The sequence below is a fragment of the Myotis nattereri genome, assembly GCF_964212035.1.
Source record: "Myotis nattereri genome assembly, chromosome: 15".
Classification (NCBI taxonomy): Eukaryota; Metazoa; Chordata; class Mammalia; order Chiroptera; family Vespertilionidae; genus Myotis; species Myotis nattereri.
The window spans coordinates 56964055-56985633 of NC_138090.1; the positions used below are offsets into that span (position 1 = coordinate 56964055).

The 21579-nt window shown below is 48.9% G+C and overlaps 1 protein-coding gene across 1 annotated transcript; it reads left to right on the plus strand.

Annotated features, from left to right (window-relative positions):
• Positions 1-353: 353 nt before the first annotated feature.
• On the plus strand, positions 354-21268 carry LOC308530745 (uncharacterized protein; the record flags this gene model as incomplete). Its single annotated transcript, XM_081107427.1, has 6 exons — positions 354-474; positions 2790-2860; positions 3143-3272; positions 14148-14320; positions 17667-17790; positions 18691-21268. 6 exons carry the CDS (start codon positions 354-356, stop codon positions 20088-20090), a joined length of 2019 nt encoding a protein of 672 aa, XP_080963553.1. The 3' UTR covers positions 20091-21268.
• Positions 21269-21579: the final 311 nt, after the last annotated feature.

The following is a 21579-nucleotide window of genomic DNA, read 5'->3' on the forward strand; positions in this document are numbered from 1 at the left end:
GAGTGAATTCCTGGCCCCAGGGTCTCGCATTGACATTAGAGTGAATGCAGGCTGAGCCCAGGTCTGTTCGTGTCTGGAAATGATGTGTGGAACCCCAGGGGAATTGCCTGAAAAGAGGGGGTGCTGCGGTCCTACATGCCAGGCCCAGAGCTTAGATGCCATTTATCTGCCTACCTGCCCATTGGGGATGGGAAGACACAGTGTCAATAGGAGTATGGCACTAAGGTCAGGTATGTCCTCTGATGTGGGCAGTAGAGGGAGCAGATGCACGTGGAGGGTGGGGGTGTGTGACAAACCTGCAATCCGAGGAGAGAAGCTGGTAATGGACTGAACTGTCCCCATTGTGACAGGAGATGAACTTTGAGGACGTGGCCATCACCTTCTCCCAGGAGGAGTGGGGGCTCCTTGATGAGGCTCAGAGACTTCTGTACTGCGACGTGATGCTGGAAATCTTTGCAGTTGCAGCATCGCTAGGTAAGACCTTCACATTCTCCTAGTGTCCTACGTCAGTGGTTGGCAAACTCATTAGTCAACAGAGCCAAATATCAACAGTACGACGATTGAAATTTCTTTTGAGAGCCAAATTTTTTAAACTTTAACTATATAGGTAGGTACATTGTTATTAACTTAATTAGGTTCCTCCTAAGGCTTAGGAAGAGCCACACTCAAGGGGCCAAAGGGCCGCATGTGGCTCGAGAGCCGCAGTTTGCCAACCATGGTCCTAGGTGATGTGTCCTGCCTCCCCCCCCCCCCCCCCCCCCCCGAAGTATCGCTGTCCTTTTCACAGTCAGACCACGCACTCTGTTAACTTCCCCCACATTTCTGTCATGGGCGGTGGGTGCCAGGGCCGAGCTGCATGGAGAGCCCTGAGCAATGCACACTTGAGCATCCCTCACAACAGTTGCCTCAGAAAGGACAGGAAATGCTGGGAGTCAGGAGTCTTCCCACCTTGTTTGCCCTCAGCTTTGCAGGATGACTGTCTGGGTCCATGGCCTCTAATTCTGCCCCTTTCCTCTAGCTAATTATGCTTTGTGCCTGCGTGTGCCACGTCACGTCATGGTTATTAATTCCCTAAGCCATGGGCAGTTCTCTGTTTGTTTTTTTATATATTTTTATTGATTTCAGAGAGGCAGGGAGAGAGAGAGACATCAATGATGAGAATCATTGATTGACTGCTTCCTGCATGCCCCCCACCAGGGATCGAGCCTGCAACCCGTGCATGTGCCCTGACTGGGAATCGAACTGTGACCTCCTGGTTCATAGGTAGATAGATACTCAACCACTGAGCCCTGCTGGCTGGGCTATTCTTTTTTTTTTTTTTTTTTTTAGTTTTTTTTAAACATTTTTATTGATTTCAGAGAGAAAGGGAGAGGGGGTGTGAGAGAGAGAGAGAGAGAGAGAGAGAGAGAGAGAGAGAGAGAGAGAATCAATGATGAGAAAAAAATCACTAAACGGCTGCCTCCTGCACGCCCCCTACTGGGGACTGAGCCCACAACCCAGGCATGTGCTCTTGACCGGAATCGATCCTGGGACCCTTCAGTCTGGAAGCCGATGCTCTATTCATAGGGCCAGACCAGCTAGGGCTGGGCTGTTCTTTTAATGCCTTCCTTCAGTTGTTGCTTGTAATATTTTGTTCCCTGAATACTATTGTGTGCCGCTCACCATTGTGATCTCCCATTAACATTCTGATTATTTAGGTTTTGAGTAGTTGTACAATACAAAGTACAAAAAGAACCCTGTGTTTTTCACAGGGTAGTCATGATAAGATGGTCCCAGAGGAGACCTTGCCCTGGTGAATGGCAACTGGGCGATGCCAGGACATAAAGGCTGTGTTCAGATTATATCAGGAACAGGTCGTGTGTCCAATAGTGCTTTCGTGTATTTGTCACTAACCACACCTCATTTCTACCTTTTCTTCCCCATACTTGACACTTTGCTGACTTGTTTTATCTGTGACTTCCTGGCTTCTAACTGCCTTCCCCTTTGTGGCCTCCAAACGTCCCCTGCTCCTCTGCACTGCTCCTTCTACAGCAGCGCTCGCCAACCTTTCGGACCTCACAGACAACCATTGGTCGGCGTACCACTGGTTGGCGACCGTTGCTCTACAGAACATTCCAGCATTGATCTGCACATGTGTTGTGAGGTGCACATACATCCTTCAGTAGTGCTTGGACACCGGCTACTCATTATTTGAATTTAACTTTGATAAAAACATAACGAACTTTCTGCACAGCTTGCCCATGTCACCAGCGGACAAGCCCTGCTGAACGCTGTTAGCAGATGAATGAGTTGGACTTCCTGCTTCTCTTTGTGCTGCACGCCATTTCTGTGTCCTTTTTCTGGGGAGGTCTCCTCTACTTTGTGATCCTCAGAGGCCCAGCACTGCACAACCGCACATTATTTAACCTGCCTTCAGGGCTCTTATTTTACTTACTTAAAAAAAACATATATCGATATTTTGTTTATTGATTTCAGAGAGGAAGGGAGAGAGAGAGAGAGAGATAGAAACATCAACAATGAGAGAGAATCATGGATCAGCTGCCACCTGCTTACCCCCTACTGGGGATGGAGCTTGCAACCCGGGCATGTCCCCTTGACCGGAATCGAACCTGGGACCCTTCATTCCGCAGGCCGATGCTCTATCCACTGAGCCAGACCAGCCAGGGCCAGGTCTCTTATTTCAGACAATCCCATGAAACCATTGTATTATGTCTGACAGTCTTTTGTCATGGGACCTCCCCCTCCCACTAAAGTCAACATCTGTGTGCTCAGCATTTCTCTGCTTTCAGGTTGTTGGCATAACTTGGAAGATGAGGAGGCCCCTTCTGCGCAGAGTGTGTCTGTAGAAGGAGAGTCACAGGTAAGAGCTTCTGAGACAGTGCCAGCAGCCCAGAGGACCCACCCCTGCAGGCGGGGTGTCTCAGTGTTCAAAGATATTCTGCACCTGAATGAGTGCCAAGCAGCAAACCTTGAAAATGAAACATGCTTCAGAGCTGCCTCTGTGAGCGGCTCCTGCTTCAGTGCAGACTTTGCCCAGCAACAGAGGGAAGCCAGTGGGGAGAAGCCCTGCAGAGGAGATGCGGACAGCGACTTGGTGACCAGGGGCCGCTTCTGTGCATCAGGGACGCCTTTCACCCGTCAGGATGTTGGGGCGGAATTTCCAGCCACCTCCGGCCTTCTCCAGCTCCAGTCCACTCTTATCACTGAGGGCCCACACAGTGGCAGTGAGGGTGGGCAGGCCGCTCACAGTGGAAAAAGTCGTCATGTGTCGGGTGAGTGTGAAAAGGCTGCTCTCCACAATCAGAACCTTGATCAACGGCAGAGTATCTGTTCCGGAGAAGGGCTTCATGAGTGTAGCAAGTGTGGGAAGGTCACTCCACATAGACGGGTTCCCACAGGAGGAAAACCGGATATGTACAGTGTTTGTGGGACATGCTTTCACGGCGAAGATTTCCTCATTCCACACCAGAGAGTTCACACTGTAGAAAAGCGTTACGAGTGCAGTGATTGTGGGAAATGCCTTGGCTATAAAATTGATCTCATTCGACACCAGAGAATTCATACTGGCGAAAAGCCATATCAGTGTAGTGATTGTGGGAAGTCCTTCAGGCAAAGCTGTGCCCTCATTCAACACAAAAGAATTCACACTGGAGAGAAGCCATATGAATGCGGTTACTGTGGGAAGTCCTTCAGACAAAGGACTAACTTCATTCTGCACAAAAGAGTGCACACTGGAGAAAGACCTTACGAGTGTCATGAATGTGAGAAATCTTTTACCCGCACATATAACCTCCTCACACACCAGAGAATTCACACTGGAGAAAAGCCCTACGAGTGCAGCGATTGTGGGAAGACCTTCAGAGAAAGCTCTACCCTCATTAAACACAAAAGAGTGCACACCGGAGAAAGACCTTATAAGTGTAATGAATGTGGGAAGTCTTTTACCCGCACATCTAACCTCCTTAGACACCAGAGACTTCACACTGAAGAAAGGCCTTAAGCATAACAACACAGAGGAGACTCAGAGTTATTTACCTGAATTTAACTTCCTGTTCATGGAGCATACACTCTGCCAGGTTCCTGATGAGTCAAGTTCACGAGAGGCTTTAAGGGGCTGCATTGCACTGTAACCTGCAAGGGCTGTTACCAGATTGATCGATGTCACTGCTGGTTTTTGTGGCAGGAACCATTTCACCTCTTCCACCTGGTTCCTCTGGACCGTGTGCCTCAGTCACACCTGCGTGCTCAGGGAAGATGACATCCGTGTCCTCACTTTTGCCTGGGAAAATTATGAACACTCAGCTCTGGTCGGGATCCTCAATTCTTCCTCTCTGACTAGGGGATGGACCTGAGGCCCCATCCTCAGCGAAGGTCGTGTTTCTCATGGACATTGTTGTTCGCACATTATGCTGTGGTGAATTTTTCCAGGTTATCATTCACTACCCTGGAAACTGCTTTGATTTATGATCATTTTGTGAAGTTTTTTGTTTTTGTACTTTTGTTGCTGTTGTTAATTCTCACTTGAGGATTAGAGAGAGTGGAAGGGAGAGGGAGCGACAGAGAGAGAGAAACATTGATGTACAACACATTGATTGATTGCCTCTGAATGTGCCCCAGCCCCTGCCAGGGACCCAGGCCATGGATCGAGCCTGCAACTGAGGTATGTATCCTTGAGCAGAAGCGAACCTGGACCCTTCAGTCTGCAGGTCGATGCTCTATCCACTGAGCGAAACTGGCTAGGGCGCTTTTGTGCTTTTAATTTTCATGCTTGTAGTCACTGTGCAAGATGATTTGACATAAGAATTGTGATCTGTCAGCATATAGAAGTGAACAGATTTTGTAGGGAGGCCAAACTTTCTGTTTCAGAAGGCACAGCACAATGGCAGAAAATCGCTCTTTGTCCCATGTTGGTTTTTTTTTAAAAATATATATATTTTATTGATTTTTTACAGAGAGGAAGGTAGAGGGATAGAGAGAAACATCGATGAGAGAGAAACATCGATGAGAGAGAAACATCGATCAGCTGCCTCCTGCACATCTCCCACTGGGGATGTGCCCGCAACCCAGGTACATGCCCTTGACCGGAATCGAACCTGGGACCCTTCAGTCCGCAGGCCGACGCTCTATCCACTGAGCCAAACCGGTTTCGGCCCATGTTGGTTTTTAATGCAATGCTGTGTGACTTTGTGGTCCTAATATGCATCCTAGTGCCATGATTATTGGGGAAGTCAACAGTCACTCTGAAGAGGAGGCCTTTGTTGTGCTTCAGTGAACTATATTATATTCCCTTGTTTACAGTACATATTACATAATTCCACCCATGTTCAGGAGACCTTCTCCCCACGTCCTGCAAGGGAGTTATGTCCCGCGATGTGCTAAATTTCTTAGACTGGTGTCATATGTTGCAACTAACCCCGTGAGGATTAGTTGCAAAAACAGTTGGGATAGAAACTATTACCAGTCCAGCCTCGGTTCTCGAATGTCTCCCATATTGAACAATTTGGTTCTTGACTAAGTTGTTCATAGAAAATATAGGTCTCTGTTTTTCAAACAAACTTCGGTTCTAGACCCAACAATTCTTACAAGCTGATACGTCAGCATGACAAAAAGTATCTCTTTGGCCACAAACAAAGGAGAGAACTGAGTCAGTTGACCTCTAAACGTCATTTATTTACATCTCAGGAAACTGCTGTGAATGTTTTCATGGGTTTTAATTAATTTATTTTTTGCTTTTGTTGCTGGTGAAGTGGAAGATTAGCACTATTTTAGAACATACAGAGGCCACCAAGTGTGCTGATGTTGCTAAGGGTGTGGAAGTGCTCACAAAGCAGTGATCACAGGCCGCTGAAGAGGTAGAAAAACTGTTGTGATTTGGATAAACGAGAAGAAGAGAGCAGGTGGCTGCATTTCTGCGGCAGTGACACGTGAAAAAGGAAGCTGCTTCGCCCTCGGGAGGAGTGCTGTTCTAGTAAGTGATTCCCATAAGGCTAGTAGGGGGTGGTTTGACAAATTTAAGAAAAGGTGTGTTTGGTTATAGATTAAACTAGAGGCCCGATGCATGAAATTTCCCTGGCTGCCGGCACCGGCTTCCCTCCAGCACCTGGGACCCAGGTTCCCTCTGGCTGCCGGCACCCAGGACCTTGCAGAGGGAAGCCCTACCCACCTGCTGCAGTCCGCCTGTCAGTGGCCTGGGCCTCCCTCTTTGGGGCAATCATGGAGCCCCCCAATTGATTGTCCTGCCAGCTGGTGGCCTGGGCCTCCCTCTGCGGGGTGATCATGGGGCAATGGCCAGGCCCCCAACCAATCGCATCACACTTGCCTTGGCTGGCCTGGCGCCAGAAGGCGTCATAGCATGGTCCCTGATGGTCACCCGGATGGTCGTTCCGCTGTTTGGCCATTTGGTTGATTTGCATATTACACTTTTATTATATAGGATAGTACAGTAGACATGTACTGAATATAAGATATGTTAAAACGGAATCATTTAGGGGCCTGGAACAGATTATTTAAATTTACATTATTTTTAATGGGGGAAAATGAATCCGTGTTCAAACAAATCACTTTTCAAAATGCTTTCTGGCCCTAGCCAGTTTGGCTCAGTGGATAGAGTGTCAGCCTGCAGATTGAATGGTCCCAGGTTCAATTCCAGTCAAGGGCACATATTCAGGTTGCGGGTTTGATCCCCAGTAGTGGGTATGCAGGAAGCAGCCGATCAATGATTCTCTCTCATTGATGTTTCTCTCTCTCCCTCTCCCTTCCTCTCTGAAATCAATAAAAATAATATTAAAAAACAAGCTTTCTGGAATGAATTAAGTCGACAGCTGAGATTACACTGGATATTGGGTAGAAGGCATTACAGTAAATTAGATGGAAGGTGCCACTTTTCAACGTTCATCCGCAAATGTTCTAGGGCCTGTGGCTTCTGTAATCTGTGGGCACCGCATTCTGAGGACCTCCACAACTGTTTCCTGTAGCCGAGGTCATTGGCAGATTTTGTTATTTCCCTGCCTCTCTGGCATGTTCACCTCAAGGCTATTGCTCTACAGGCAAGAAAAGAAAGCTAGAAAGAAGGATGATCCTGTAGTCAGCATTCCTGTTGATTTTGATGGCAGTAGTCTTCATTGCTTGTCAATATTTGCTGCCACTGAGGCCAGGCTGCCCCTCTCAGGTCTTGAGGAGAGAGATGGTAAAGTCCATATAAGCTTGCCAACCTAATTTTCTAAGAAAAGAGGAATAGCTAGGTCTTTAGTGGGAATCACTATTTTCTAAAATATATTTTTACTAGAGGCCTGGTGCACAACATTCGTGCACTGGCAGGGGGGGTGGGGGGGCAGGGTCCCTCAGCCTGGCCTGTGCCCTTTCACAGTCCCGGAGCCCTCAGGGGATGTCTCACTGCCTGCTACGGGGAGCGGCCTAAGCTGCAGTCGGACATCCTTAGCACTGCCGTAGAGGCAGGCCACTGCACTCGCCAGTCATCAGCCGGCTTGTGAGAGCACACTGACCACCAGGGGGCAGCTCCTGCGTTGAGCATCTGCCCCCTGGTGTTAGTGTGCGTCATAGCAACCAGTCCTTACTCTGGTCGATTTGCACATACCCTTTTATTGTATTGGGTAGGATTGATTTAAAAGCGGAAGGGAGAGATAGAAACATCAATGATGAGGCATGTAGGGGGCATGTAGGAGGCAGCCAGTCAATGATTCTCTCTCATCATTGATGTTTCAATCTCTCCCTCTCTCTTCCTCTCTCAAATCAATAAAAATAAATTTAAAAGAAAAAGAAAAGTGCCACTTCTCAATGTTATCCACAAATGATCAAAGGTCTTGTGTGATCTTCGCGTACGGACGTTCTCAGGACCTCCATCACTATATCCTGTGACTGAAGTAATTGGCAGAGGAAATTACATAATGGCTTTTCGGATTCCCCTGGCCTCTCTAGGGTGTTCACCTCAAGGTTTGCTCAACAGGCAAGACCTCACAGCTAGAGGAAGGATAATGCTGTAATCCGTCCCAGGATGTGTCTTTTCTAACCAGTCGGCATTCCTGTTGATTCCGATGGCAATAGTCTTCACTGCTTCACAGCATTTTGCTGCCACTGAGGCAAGGCTGGTCCTCCCAGGAAATGAGAACTGACATGTAACAAAGTGCAGTTATATTTTTAATCCTCGTCCGAAGATATTCCTCCATTGATTTTTAGAGATAGGGTGAGGGACAGTGAGAGTTGGAGAGAAACATCAGTGTGAGAGAAACACATCGATTGGTTGCCTCCTGCATGCACCTCGACTAGGGCTGGTGATAGAATCTGCAACTGAGGTACATGCCTGTGACCTGGAATGGAACCCGTGACCTTTCTGTCCATGGGCTGACACTAACCACTGAGCCAAGCCGGCCAGTGCGAAGGTGTGTACTCTAACAAATACTGGTTTCCTTATTGCTACACAGTTATTTTGAGACTCAACACAAATGCTTATGTGAATAGTTTTTTAATTTTTTTTTTTAATGCTGAGTAGTAGTATGTTCTATAGATAACCACTGTATCTATTGATCTGAGATTTCGGTTATTTCCAGGTTTGTGGTATTATAAATAAATCTGGGAATATTTGTGTTCAGTTCTTTATATAGATACATGTTGTGTAGGTGCATGTTTTACATCTTAAGATATGCGGAAATGTGACCCAAAATGGTCATTGCTTTTGCCTTCCCACCCACTGATAGCATATAAAATTTCCAGGTTTTGCCCTGGCCGGTTCGGCTCAGTGGATAGAGTGTCGGCCTTCAGACTGAAAGGTCTCGGGTTCGATTCCGGTCAAGGGCACATGCACTGGTCGTGGGCTCGGTCCCTGGGAGGGGCTGGGGGCGCGTGCAGGAGGCAGCTGATCCATGATTCTCTCTCATCATTGATGTTTCTGTCTCTCTCTCTCCCTTCCTCTCTGAAATCAATAAAAATATATTAAAAAAAAAAATTCCAGTTTTTCTATAATGCTGCCAACACATGCAGTGGTTGACTTTTTAAAATACTAGCCCCATAAGTGAGTATAGTGTGAATTCGCTTTCGTTCTAATTCCATGTACCTAAGAATTGTTGATGGTGAGCATTTCTTCGTACAGTGATTTACACTGTCTTTTTTTTTTTTTTTTAAATATATTTTATTGATTTTTTACAGAGAGGAAGGGAGAGAGACAGAGAGCTAGAAACATCGATGAGAGAGAAACATCGATCAGCTGCCTCCTGCACACCTCCCACTGGGGATGTGCCCGCAACCCAGGTACATGCCCTTGACCGGAATCGAACCCGGGACCCCTCAGTCCACAAGCCGACGCTCTATCCACTGAGCCACACCGGTTTCGGCGATTTACACTGTCTTTATCTCCTTTGGTAAAATGTCTGCTCAGAATGTTGTGCCAGTTTTTGAATGAATTCATTATTTTAACCAGTAGGACTGCACAATCTAAGGCACATGTTGGAATTTCCACTTATTTTTCATTGATTCAAGCGACTTATTTGCCATATGGAACCCTGGGCTTTGAATATTGGAAGGAAAATTGTTTTCTCAGTTTTCATCCTATGTACAGTTTAAACCAACATGTACTACATACTTATATATTTTTAAAATACACACACACACATATGTATATTTTGTTGATTTCAGAGAGGACGGGAAAGAAACGTCAGTGATGACAGAGAATCATTGATTGGCTGCCTCCTGCACGCCCCCTACTGGGGATCGAGCCTGAAACCTGGGCATGTGCCCTTGACCCTAATCCAGGGGTCGGCAAACTCATTAGTCAACAGCCAAATATCAACAGTACGACGATTAAAATTTCTTTTGAGAGCCAAATTTTTTAAACTTAAACTATATAGGTAGGTACATTGTTATTAATTAGGGTACTCCTCAGGCTTAGGAAGAGCCACACTCAAGGGGCCAAAGAGCCGCATGTGGCTCGCGAGCCGCGGTTTGCCGACCACGGCCCTAATTGAACCTGGGATCCTTTAGTCCACTAGCTGACGCTCTATCCACTGAGTCAAACCAGCTAGGGCTATACTTGTACGGTTTTTAAAAATATATATTTTTTTATTGATTTCAGAGAGGAAGGGAGAGGAGAGAGAGAGTAACATCAACGATGAAAGAGAATCATTGATTGTCTGCCTCCTGCATGCTCCCTTTTGGGGATGGAGCCTGCAACCCAGGCACGTGCCATTGACCGTAATCGAACCCAGGACCTTTTAGTTCACAAGCCGACGCTCTATCCACTGAGCCAAACCACCTAGGGCTATACTTGTACATTTAATGTGCATTGTTAACATTCTCCAGCACTCTCATTTAAGTCTAAGCATTCAGTAAACATTAAGTGAAGTCTAGGTTTGTAATCTTTATTAATATCTGTGCACCTGTGACTAAAACCACAGCGGCCGGGAGAAGCTCTGGGCCTGGACATGCCCCTTGTGGTCTCTGCACCTTCCAGCCGGGGATTGATCCTGGGATATTTCTGATTCAGGGGGTTGAGGAGCCCAGATTCCTCTAAGACAGTGGTTCTCAACCTTCTGGCCCTTTAAATACAGTTCCTCATGTTGTGACCCAACCATAAAATCATTTTCTTTCTTTTTTTTTTTTTAATATATATATATATATATATATATATATATATATATTTTTTTTTTTTTAAATATATTTTATTGATTTTTTACAGAGAGGAAGGGAGAGAGAGAGAGAGTTAGAAACGTCGATGAGAGAGAAACATCGATCAGCTGCCTCCTGCACATCCCCCACTGGGGATGTGCCCACAACCCAGGTACATGCCTTGACCAGAATCGAACCTGGGACCTTTCAGTCCGCAGGCTGACGCTCTATCCACCGAGCCAAACTGGTTTCGGCCATAAAATCATTTTCGTTGCTACTTCATAACTGTCATGTTGCTACTGTCTTGAATTGTCATGTAAATATCTGATATGCAGGATGGTCTTAGGCGACCCCTGTGAAAGGGTCGTTCAACCACCAAAGGGGTCGCGACCCACAGGGTTGAGAACCGCTGCTCTAAGGTGTGAAGGCTGGGAGCAGCGGTGGTAGCTGGGCAGGGGGGTGTGGGAAGGAAAGTGCCCAGGGCAGTTGCCAGGGAGAGTTGGTGCTGGACCATGTGTGTGGCTCTGAGGCCCTTTCTAGTCCCAGTCCAGGCTGTGGCCACTCCGTTCTTTGGGGCCATGGTTAGTGGGAAGTGGGGTAAGCTCTGCTGCAGGACTTCCCACGGGGTCATGATCTGGGAGTCAATACTTGCTCCAAAATTGCTTGTGACACAGGCAGGCTCAACCTAGTCATCCCTAGTAGAGTCCAGCCATTGCCCTGCCCAGGGAACTGTCTCTGCAGAGGCTGGTTCCCCGTCTGCCCAGCAGGTGGCGATGCTGGCTGCTCAGCCTCGTGTTCCTCTGCTGGGCTGGAAGTGCCTTGAAGGTTAGTAACTAAAGGAGGTTGTAGACATCTATCCACCTAGTGAGAAGAAATAGCTCTGCTCTTCCCTTGTTGGGTAAACATCCACCTTTGCTGGCCAGTGTGCTCAGTGGTAAGAGTCAGCCCACACACCTGAAGGGCAACAAATTCAATTCTCAGGCAAGGGCATGTACCGCAGTTGCAGGTTCCATCCTTGGCCCCCGTTGGGTCGCATGCAGGAGGCATCTATTCTGTGTGTCTCTTTCATCTCTCTCTCTCTTTTCTCTCTCTCGCTCTCTCTCCCCTTCCCTCCTTCCTCCTCTCTCTCCTCCCACCCACATCATTTTGCTCTGTCTAAAAATCAATGGGAAAATGCCATGTGAGGATTACCCTGCTTCGCTGAGATGGGGCTCCGCCTGCACAACCCCCCTGTCCTCACACTCCTGCCTTTGCCCGGGATGTTCCCCCTGCAGCTGGGCTGACTGTGTCCTGCCCAGGAGCTGGCAGAGAGGAGCCCGAGGCAGGCCCCTGGGAGGGATTGGGGTTCTGTGTCCGCCTGAGAGGAGCTTTCAGGGCTCTGCTGTCTCCATCCAGAGTCTCTCCAGCCTGCTCTGCCCGTCCCCAGGTCCCTGGCCTGCTGCATCTGAATCTACTTTATCTGGGAGAAGCCCCATGATGCTTTGGGCCCCACATCAGTTCACCTTTGGAAAGTCCTGCCTCTGGCCAGCCCACACCCACACCTGAGGTCCACTGGGTGTTGTTTGAGTCTGTGTTTGCATTTTGGGGGTATCTTTCCACTTTTCATTTAAATAAAAATACCCGATTCTCATCCTGTCCTGGACATACCATGGGTTCTCCAGGAATTAGTTCTGTGTCTTTTCAATGCTGAGAACATTCTGCAAGCGTTGCCAGCAGGAGAGGGTTGGTCTCAACATGATACCACACTGGGGGGTGCATTCTGGTTGGTGTGCCCACCTGGCTGATTCTGGCCTGTGCAGAGCAGAGCCCTTCCCTGTAGTGAAGTGAGGGACCCTAGGCTCTGGGGGACAGTGTGCTGTGGGGTGTGTGGTTGACGGAGAGGTTGGGGGCTTGGGCAGGGTTGGTGAGGGTGGTTCTGGCCAGCACATGGGGCAGGGTCTGCAGTGGGTGGGTTGAAGGAAGGCTCCAGTGAGGAGCAGCAGCCACGGGCGGGCACAGCTGAGACCTGGAAAGCAAGGGCAATGCAGCTCCTTAAAGCCTCACTTGAACCTGAAACTGACGATAAACCCAGCACAGTGTATGTTGTGATAAAGGGGGTTTATGTTCCGTTAAATATGTATCAAAGAGACCCCTTCCGTGTTGTCATCCTCAGTGAGAAACAGAAAACATTCCCTGCACATGGGCAGGCTTTTCTCCCTTATGAACAGTCAGGTGTCTAAGGAGGTTGGTTTTCTGCTAAACGTTTCCCACATTCACTACACGCATGGCCTTTCGCCAGTGTGACCCTGTGCTGTTCAATGAGCTTAGAGCTTTGGCTAAAGACCTTCCCACAAAGACTACCCTTCTATGGCTTTCCTCGTGTGAACTCTCTTGTGGACTAGGAGGTCGCCATTGCACCAAAAAGCGTTCCCTCGTTCACTACCATATGTGCCTTTTCACCAGTGTGAACTCTGGTGTTTAGGGAGTGTAGACTTCTGACTGAAGGACGTCCCACAGTGACTACACACATGTGGCTTTTCTCCAGTGTGAGCTCTCTGATGCTGAATGAGAGCAGAGATATGCCTAAATGTCTTCTTTTAAAAATATATATATTTTATTGATTTTTTACAGAGAGGAAGGGAGAGGGATAGAGACTTAGAAGCATCGATGAGAGAGAAACATCGACCAGCTGCCTCCTGCAAACCCCCTACTGGGGATGTGCCCACAACCAAGGTACATGCCCTTGACCGGGATCGAACCTGGGACCCTTCAGTCTGCAGGCTGACGCTCTATCCACTGAGCCAAACCGGTCAGGGCTACATTACTTTAAAAAAATATATTTTTATTGATTTCAGAGAGGAAGAGAGAGACAGAAACATCAGTGATGAGAGAGAACCACTGACCAGCTGCCTCCTACACAGTCCCCACTGGGGACCGAACCTGCAACCCAGGCATGTGCCCTTGACCGGAATCGAACCCAGGACCCTTCAGTCTGCAGGCCGACACTCTATCCACTGAGCCAAACCAGCCAGGGCAAAATATATGTATTTGATTTTATTTTTTTAAATGTACTTTTTTATTGATTTCAGAGAGGAAGGAAGAGAGAGACACACACACACACACACACACACACACACACACACACATCAATGATGAGAATCAACTGATCAGCTCTCTCCTGCACACCCCCTATTGGGGATTGAGGTGGAAACTCGGGCATGTGCCCTTGACTGGAATTGAACCCAGGACCCTTCAGTCCTCAGGCCGACGCTCTATCCACTGAGCCACACCAGCTAGGGCAAAATATATGTATTTTATGAGACTGACGCGCTGCCTACTGCGCTAAGAGGGCCACCTTAAAATATATGTATTTAAAAAAAAACCTTTCCCACATTTGTTAGACTCATACGTCACTTCTCCAGAACAGACTCCCTGACGTTGAACAACTTCCTGGCTGTGGCTGGCGGCTTTTTCACCTTCACCCCAATGGTGGTGAGGACTTTTTCCACTGAGAACTTCCTGTGAAATCTCACTGCCCCTGTGCGGCTCCTCAGCGTTGAGAGGGGCCTGGTGCCAGAGAAGCTCTGAGGTGGCTGGGAAGACTTTCCCACCCTCCCCGCTGGTGGAAGGCACCCAAGATGAGAAGAAGGTGCGCCTGGTCACAAACGAGGCCCTGGCGGCTGAAAGACTACATTACCCAGAAAGCAATGCGCTCAAGTCAGCGGAGGTAAAGCGCATTTTGGTGGCTGCTCATTCCATGAGGGCGGGACTTCCGGCGTCCTCCTCCCCGCGGACATTTGGATTTTTTTGTTCTGTTCTGGGACTCGGTCTTCAGCCCATGGGTCTCGAGTAGGAGAAGGCAGCGCCCCCGCGGGGCAGGGTGTCTCTGAGGCCGGTTGAGCCCCAACATCCGGGACGGGGGTCCCCGAGGCTCCCCGACCCTCTCCGCCGACAGAGGCCCCTCGGCCTCACCCCATCGGACCCTCCAGCCTCGGGCCGGCGCCGCTCGGTCCCGCCGCCCAGGGCGCAGCGTCCAGCGCAGTGAGTCCCCGTGGGGCCCCGGGTGTGAGGGGAGGGAGGGCGCGGGCTGCGGGGCCGCCGGGGAGGCCGTGGGGGCTGAGCCGGGAGGGGGCACCCAGGCCTGGTTTGTGTCCAAAGGCGACAGAGAGGCCGAGCGGCGGGTCCGGGAGGAGGTTCGCTTCCTGCTCCGGGCGCCGGGGCCGGGGGTGGTTGTGAACAAAGAGGGGCCTTGAGCCCCGAGGGAGGCGGGCCTCACCCGCCCGGGGCTGGGCCAGCGCCCTGAGCAGCCGCAGCCCCTGGGTCCTGGGGTGGGTGCCCGGCCCGCAGCCCTTTCGTTCCCACCGGTTCCTGCGGGGGCAGAGCCGCTGGGGACGGGGCTGTGGGGCTCCTGTCAGGGCCTCACTCTCTGGTGGCCTCTGAGGTCGTGGTGCCCGTGGGGCCGTCGGCCCCTCTTCTCGGAGGACCTTGGACCTGGGGACACTCAGCCCAGAGTCCTGAGGCCACGGCGGGGGCTTTATGACGTGGGCCCTGGTTTTGGCAACGAGCGGAATGAGAGGTGGGGGTTCCTCCCAGACACAGGGACCAGAATGTGCGAAGGCTCAGAGTGAAGACGGAGGTGGTTCAGGAACGGGCAGTTGTACTTTAAAATACACACACACACACACACACACACACACACTTAGCTGGTGTTGCCCAGTGGATAGAGCGTTGGCCTGTGGACTGAAGGATCCCAGGTTTGATTCTTCTCAAGGCACATGGCTGGGTGGGGTGCTCAATCCACAGTCGGGGGCGGGCAGGAGACAGTTGATCAATGATTGCCATCGTTGATGTTTCTAACTCTCCCTCTACTTTCCTCTCTGAAAGCAATAAAAATATACCGTTAAAATAATAAAATTATATATATATGTATAATTTGATTAATTTTAAATGTAGAAAGGAAGCAAGAGGCATAGGCAAGGATATGCCTATGGGGGCTGGGGCTGTGGGAGTGCAGTAATTCTTCCATGAGAAAGAAACAAGGATCAGTTCCCTCCTGCATGACCCCTATGTATATCCAGTCCCAAACCCAGGCAGGGGACTTGACTGAGACTGGTTTGTATCTTCGACCTCTTAGTGGTGGGTTGATGCTTAGTCAACTGACACAATCAGCCAGGACCGTAGATCACTTTAATACAGGGAATCATGGTCAGGTTGGTAATGGTAGTGGTAGCTCAGAGGACCAGTGTGACCCTGAGGTCTGGTTTCCTGCCGGGGCCCCTGTTTGTGGGAGGTGGGTGTCATAACACAGCAAAGGGACAGAGTGGTCATGTAGAGTGTTGAAGAGATAATGGCTTTGCAATGGTCAAAGCCTTTAAAGATGAGTGCACATGAGATGAATAGGAGGCTGAAGAGTAATTCACACAGGATGCGGTTAGGGCTGGTACATAGTTACTTCTCTAAACACTCACTGGGATTTTTGCTGTGACCCTTGGTGTGGCCTGGGGTGTTGCAGTCAGACTTGTGGATTAGCTTAGAGCAGGGGTGGGCAAACTTTTTGACTCGAGGGCCACAATGGGTTCTAAAACTGGACCGGAGGGCCGGAACAAAAGCATGGATGGAGTGTTTGTGTGAACTAATATAAATTCAAAGTAAACATCATTACATAAAAGGGTACGGTCTTTTTTTTTTTTTTTTTTTTTTTTTAGTTTTATTAATTTCAAACGGGCCGGATCTGGCCTGCGGGCCGTAGTTTGCCCATGGCTGGCTTAGAGGCTTGAGAGGTCATCTGTGAGACTCACTGGGCTTGGTGCAGAGAGCCATCAGGGCTGGGACTTGAGTGATGGGTAAGTGGAGATATGTTGGATGTGACTGCTGAAGGGACATCAAGTGCAGCACCAGGGGAGGTGGGCTCTGGGTATCTGGGATGTGATAGTGGTTCTCAATAATTGAGGTTGAAGGAAAATAGGGTCATGGAGAGAGGCCTTCATAGCAGGACTCTAGGCTGCCTCTATGAGTGAGGACTCTCAGCGTCTGGGCAGGACTTGATCCTGTTTGAATTTGGCAAGCATTCTCTGGACCACACCTGCTGAGTAATGAGTAAGAGGCCAAGGAGATGCCTGTGGGGGCTGTGGGAGTGCAGGTGTGAGAGAGGTGTGGGAGAAAGAGTCATGTGCCCTTGGTGAGGGAGAATGAATTCATGGCCACAGGGCCCTGATATTGACATAAGAGTGAATGAAGGTGAGTCTATTTCTGCTGGTGTCTGGCTGATACAATAAGGGGGATTTTAGGGAAATTGCCTGAAAAGAGTGGTGTGGTGCTGCGTGCCAGCTCCATAGGTTTGCCATTTACCTACCCTCCTGTCTTTTGTTGTTGAGGGCTGACCCACTGATCCATTGGAATGAGAGCATAAATCAGTGTTACCTGCGCTTGGAAATCTCCACTGGCATGGGTGAGAGAGAAGGGCAAGAGAAAAATAGATTATGAAGGTGGTGAACTACAATGTTGGAAAAGAAGATGATTAGAAAATAAACTGTGCTCATCACGGCATATTTGTGTTACATTTGACATTGTACCTGTGGGAAGGAATCTGTGTGAGAGACGTGTGGTTCAAAGAATAGGGGCAGCAGGTAGTGCAAAGTGATGGCCTCAGCACCCTGGGACTGGGGTTGTAAGGGTATAGTGTGATGTCATGTTTTTAGTGTCTTTGAGGACAATCTTGGGGACTACAAAGGTATTGCCTGACAAGACCAGTATCAAATCACTCACACTGTCTTTATGGCCAGCATCTCACCCTATGTTCTTGACACCCACTCTATTGACAAGGGGCAGTGCGGCCTACATGGGAGGCCCAGAGCTCAGCTATCTTCTCTCTGCTCAGCTGCCTTTATTGCTGTGGGAAGACAAAATTTCAGTAGGAATTTAAGAAGACAGTGACTTTGATGGGACAAAGGCCTGCTATCTTCTCTCATGTGTGGAATAGAGGAAACAAATGGATGTGGAGGGTGGGGAGTATGCCAGACTTGGGATCTTAGGAGAAGATTTGATCATGGGCTGTGCTGTCCCCATCACAACAGGATATGAACTTTGAGGACTTGGCCGTTGCCTTCTCCGAGGAGGAGTGGGGGCTCCTTGATGAGGCTCAGAGACTTCTGTACTGCGACGTGATGCTGGAAGTGTTTGCACTGGTGTCATCTGCAGGTAAGACCTTCACATTCCCCCAGTGTCCTGAGGTGATGTCCCATAGCCAGACCATAGGCCCTGCTAATTCCCCCCACTGTCCTGTCAAATGCGCCGTGGCTGCCAGGGATGAGCTCTGTGGAGAGCCCTGAGCAAAGGACTCCAGGAATATCCCTCACACCCGTTGCCTCAAAAAGTACAGGAAGTGTTCGGGAGTCAGGAGTCTTGCAGTGAGCTTACTGGGTCCCACCTTGCACATTCTCTTCCTGGGAGGGTGACTGTCCACATATAGGGCTTTCACTTCTTCCCCCTTCCTCTGGTTCAAGGTTCTGTGTGACGGCCTGTGCCAGGTTACGGGCTTTCCTGACATGAGCCGTGGCTGTTACTGTAAGACCTCCTTAGTTGTTGTAAAATTCTCTTTCCTGAACACTATTGCAAGAACTGCTACTGCTCGCCTCTTCATCACCTGTCCCTCCGCACTGCTGCCTCTGCAGTACTCCTCAGCATGGACCTGCACATGTGTTATGAGGCGCACCTATGTGCTTATGCAGTCCTGAAACCACCTACTCCTTTATTGAATTTAATTTGGAAAAAGACCTACCCAACCTCCTGCACAGCTTGCCCCTGTCACCAGCAAACAAGCCCTGCTGAGCGCTGTTAGCAGAAGACTGAGCTGGAGATCTGGCTTCTCTTCCACGTGGTCCTTGCATGTGTTGTGTTATATTTCTGGTGAGGTCTTCCCTGTTTTGTGATCCTCAGTGGCCCAGACTTCACAGTAGCCTCTTATTAATCCTTCCTGCTCCTCTCTTATTTTCAGACAATTGCACGGAACCCATGTATTATGTGCAAAACACTTTTCCATTTGGACTTCCCCTGTCACCACAACCAACATTCATTTACTCAGCATTTCTCTGTTTGCAGGTTGTTGGCATAAAACAGATGATGCGGAGGCCTGTTCTGAGCAGAGTGTATGTGTACAAGGGGACTCACAGGTTGGTGCTTCTAAGACAGAGCCAGCAACCCAGAGGACCCATCTCTGTGGGAGGTGCTTCTCTGTGATAAAAGACATTCTGCACCTGACTGAGTCACAAGCAGCAGACTTTGAGCAGAAAGCCTTCTTCAGTGACGCATGTGTGAGAGACTTCTGTTTCAGTGCAAACCCTCACCAACAGCAGGGGGAAGCCAGTGGAGAGAAGCCCTGGAAAGAAACTGTGGACAGGGCCTCGTTTGTGACCAGGTGCAGCTTCTTCTCATCTTGGGTGCATTCACCCAATAAGGAGGTTGGGGAAGACTTGCCAGCCATCTCAGAGCTTCTCCAGCCCCAGGCCCCTCTCGACACTGAGGAGCCACACAGTGGCAGTGAGATTTCCCAGAAACTTCTCAGTGGAGAAAGTCTGCACCAGTGGGATGAATGTGACAAAGCTGCCAGCCACACCCAGAAAGTTGTTCCTCAGAGTGTCTGCTCCGGAGAAGTGAATTATGAGTGTAACAAATGTGGGAAAGTTTATAGACGAATCTCTAACCTCATTCGGCATAGGAGAGTTCACACTGGAAAAAAGCCCTTTGAGTGTACGGATTGTGGGAAGGCCTTCAATCAAAGGTCTTACTTCACTAGACACCTCCGAGTTCACAGTGGAGAAACGCCTTATGAGTGTAGTGATTGTGGGAAGTCATTTAGACAGATCTCTACCCTCAGTCGACACTATAGAATTCACACTGGAGAAAAGCCTTTTGAATGTAGTGATTGTGGGAAATCATTTAGACAAAGCTCTACTCTCATTCGACACAAGACAGTTCACACTGGTGAGAAACCTTTTGAGTGTAGTGATTGTGGGAAGTCATTCGGGCATAGCAGTTCACTTACTCAACACCAGAGAGTTCACACTGGTGAGAAACCTTATAAGTGTAGTGAATGTGGGACATCATTCAGGTTCTTATCTACTCTCACACATCACCAGAGGGTTCACAGTGGAGAAAAGCTCCACGAGTGTACTGATTGTGGAAAGTTTTTTAGAGAAAGTTTTTCCCTCATTCGACACCACAGAGTTCACACTGGAGAAAAGCCTTATGAGTGCAGTGATTGTGGGAAGTCATTTAGACAAAGCTCCACCCTTATTCAACACCAGAGAGTTCACACTGGAGAAAGGCCATATCAATGTAGTGATTGTGGGAGGTCATTCGGGCATAGCAGTTCACTTACTCAACACCAGAGAGTTCACACTGGTGAGAAACCTTTTGAGTGTCGTGAATGTGGGAAGTCATTCAGGTACTTAACTGCGTTCACACATCACCAGAGAGTTCACACTGGAGAAAAGCCATGAGTGTCCTGATTGTGGGAAGTCCTTCAGGCAAAGGTGTACCCTCACTAAACATAAGAGAGGTCACACTGGTGAAAAACGTTTTGAATGTAGGGATTGTGGGAAATCTTTCCATCAAACCTCTGCCCTCATTCGACACCACAGAGTTCACTCTGGAGAAAAGCCTTAAGTGTGCAGGGAATGTTTTATCTTCCCGATTCCCCAGGCTCCTGGCCCGCTGCAAGGACACTGAAGGAGAGACTGACCCATTTACCTGAATATAATCCCCTTTTATTTATTTATTTTTTAAGATATATTTTTATTGATTTTTAGAGAGAGAGGGAGAGAGAGCTAGAAACATCAATGATGAGAATCATTGATTGGCTGCCTCCTGTACGCCTCCCAACTGGGGATTGAGCCTGCAAGCAGGGCACCCTGGCATGTGTCCTGACGGGAATCAAGCCAGCGACCTTTTGGTTCCTGGGTCAACGCTCTACCACTGAGCCACATCCGCCAGGCTATAATCATCTTTTAAAGGAACATACACTCTGCTAGGTTCCTCAAAAGTTTGTGATACAAGGGAGGCTTTATAGAGCTGCATTGCACTTGCTAATGTGCTGAGACCTACCTCGTTGATGTTACTGTGAGTATTTGTGGCTGAAGTGACCTCCTCTACCACCTGGCTCACCTGAAGAGTGTGCACCAGTCACCACCCCTGGTGCTCAGGGAAAAGGAATTCTGTGTTCTCCCTTGTGCTTAAGTGAATTATGAATACTCTGAGCTCTTGGCAGGATTCTCAATCCTTACTCTCTGACCAGGAAATGCACCTGACCCAGGTTTCATCCAGAGCTCCCATCCTCAGCTAAGAAGAGCTACCTATTTCAAGGACAGTGTGGGTCTTGCATTTCGTTGTGATGAATTGTTTCAGGTTCTACTTCACCAACCTGCACACCACTTGCTCTGGTTTGTGATGTTTTTGTAACGGTGTTTTTGCTTTTGTACCTTCAATTTTGTTGGTCCTATTCACTGCCTGGGATGATTTGCAAGCACAGTGGTGAGCTGTCGGCATGGAGAGTTACCAGATCTTGTGGGGATCCCAAACTGTGTGCTTCTGAAGGGACAGCAGAAAATCACTCTTTGTCCAATATTGGCTGATTTTGCATTAGTGTCCAACACCTTGAAATAAAGACCACTTGACCTTGTGGTTCTATTTTGAAGGTTTGATCCCCAGTACCACATTGTGGCTGGTGCAGGAGACACCCAGCCATTGTTTCTCTCTCATTCCCCTCCCTTCCACTCTCTCTAAAAAAGGACCATCCACCTTGCTTTGCTGAGATGGGCCTCAGCCCACCTTTCCTTATTGTCTCCCGCCTTTGCCTGGGATGTTCCCCCTGCAGCTGGGCATGCTGTGTCCTGCCCAGGAGCTGGCAGAGAGGAGCCCAAGGCAGGTCCCTGGGAGGGATTGGGGTTCTGTGTCCGCCTGAGAGGAGCTTCCAGAGCTCTGCTGTCTCCA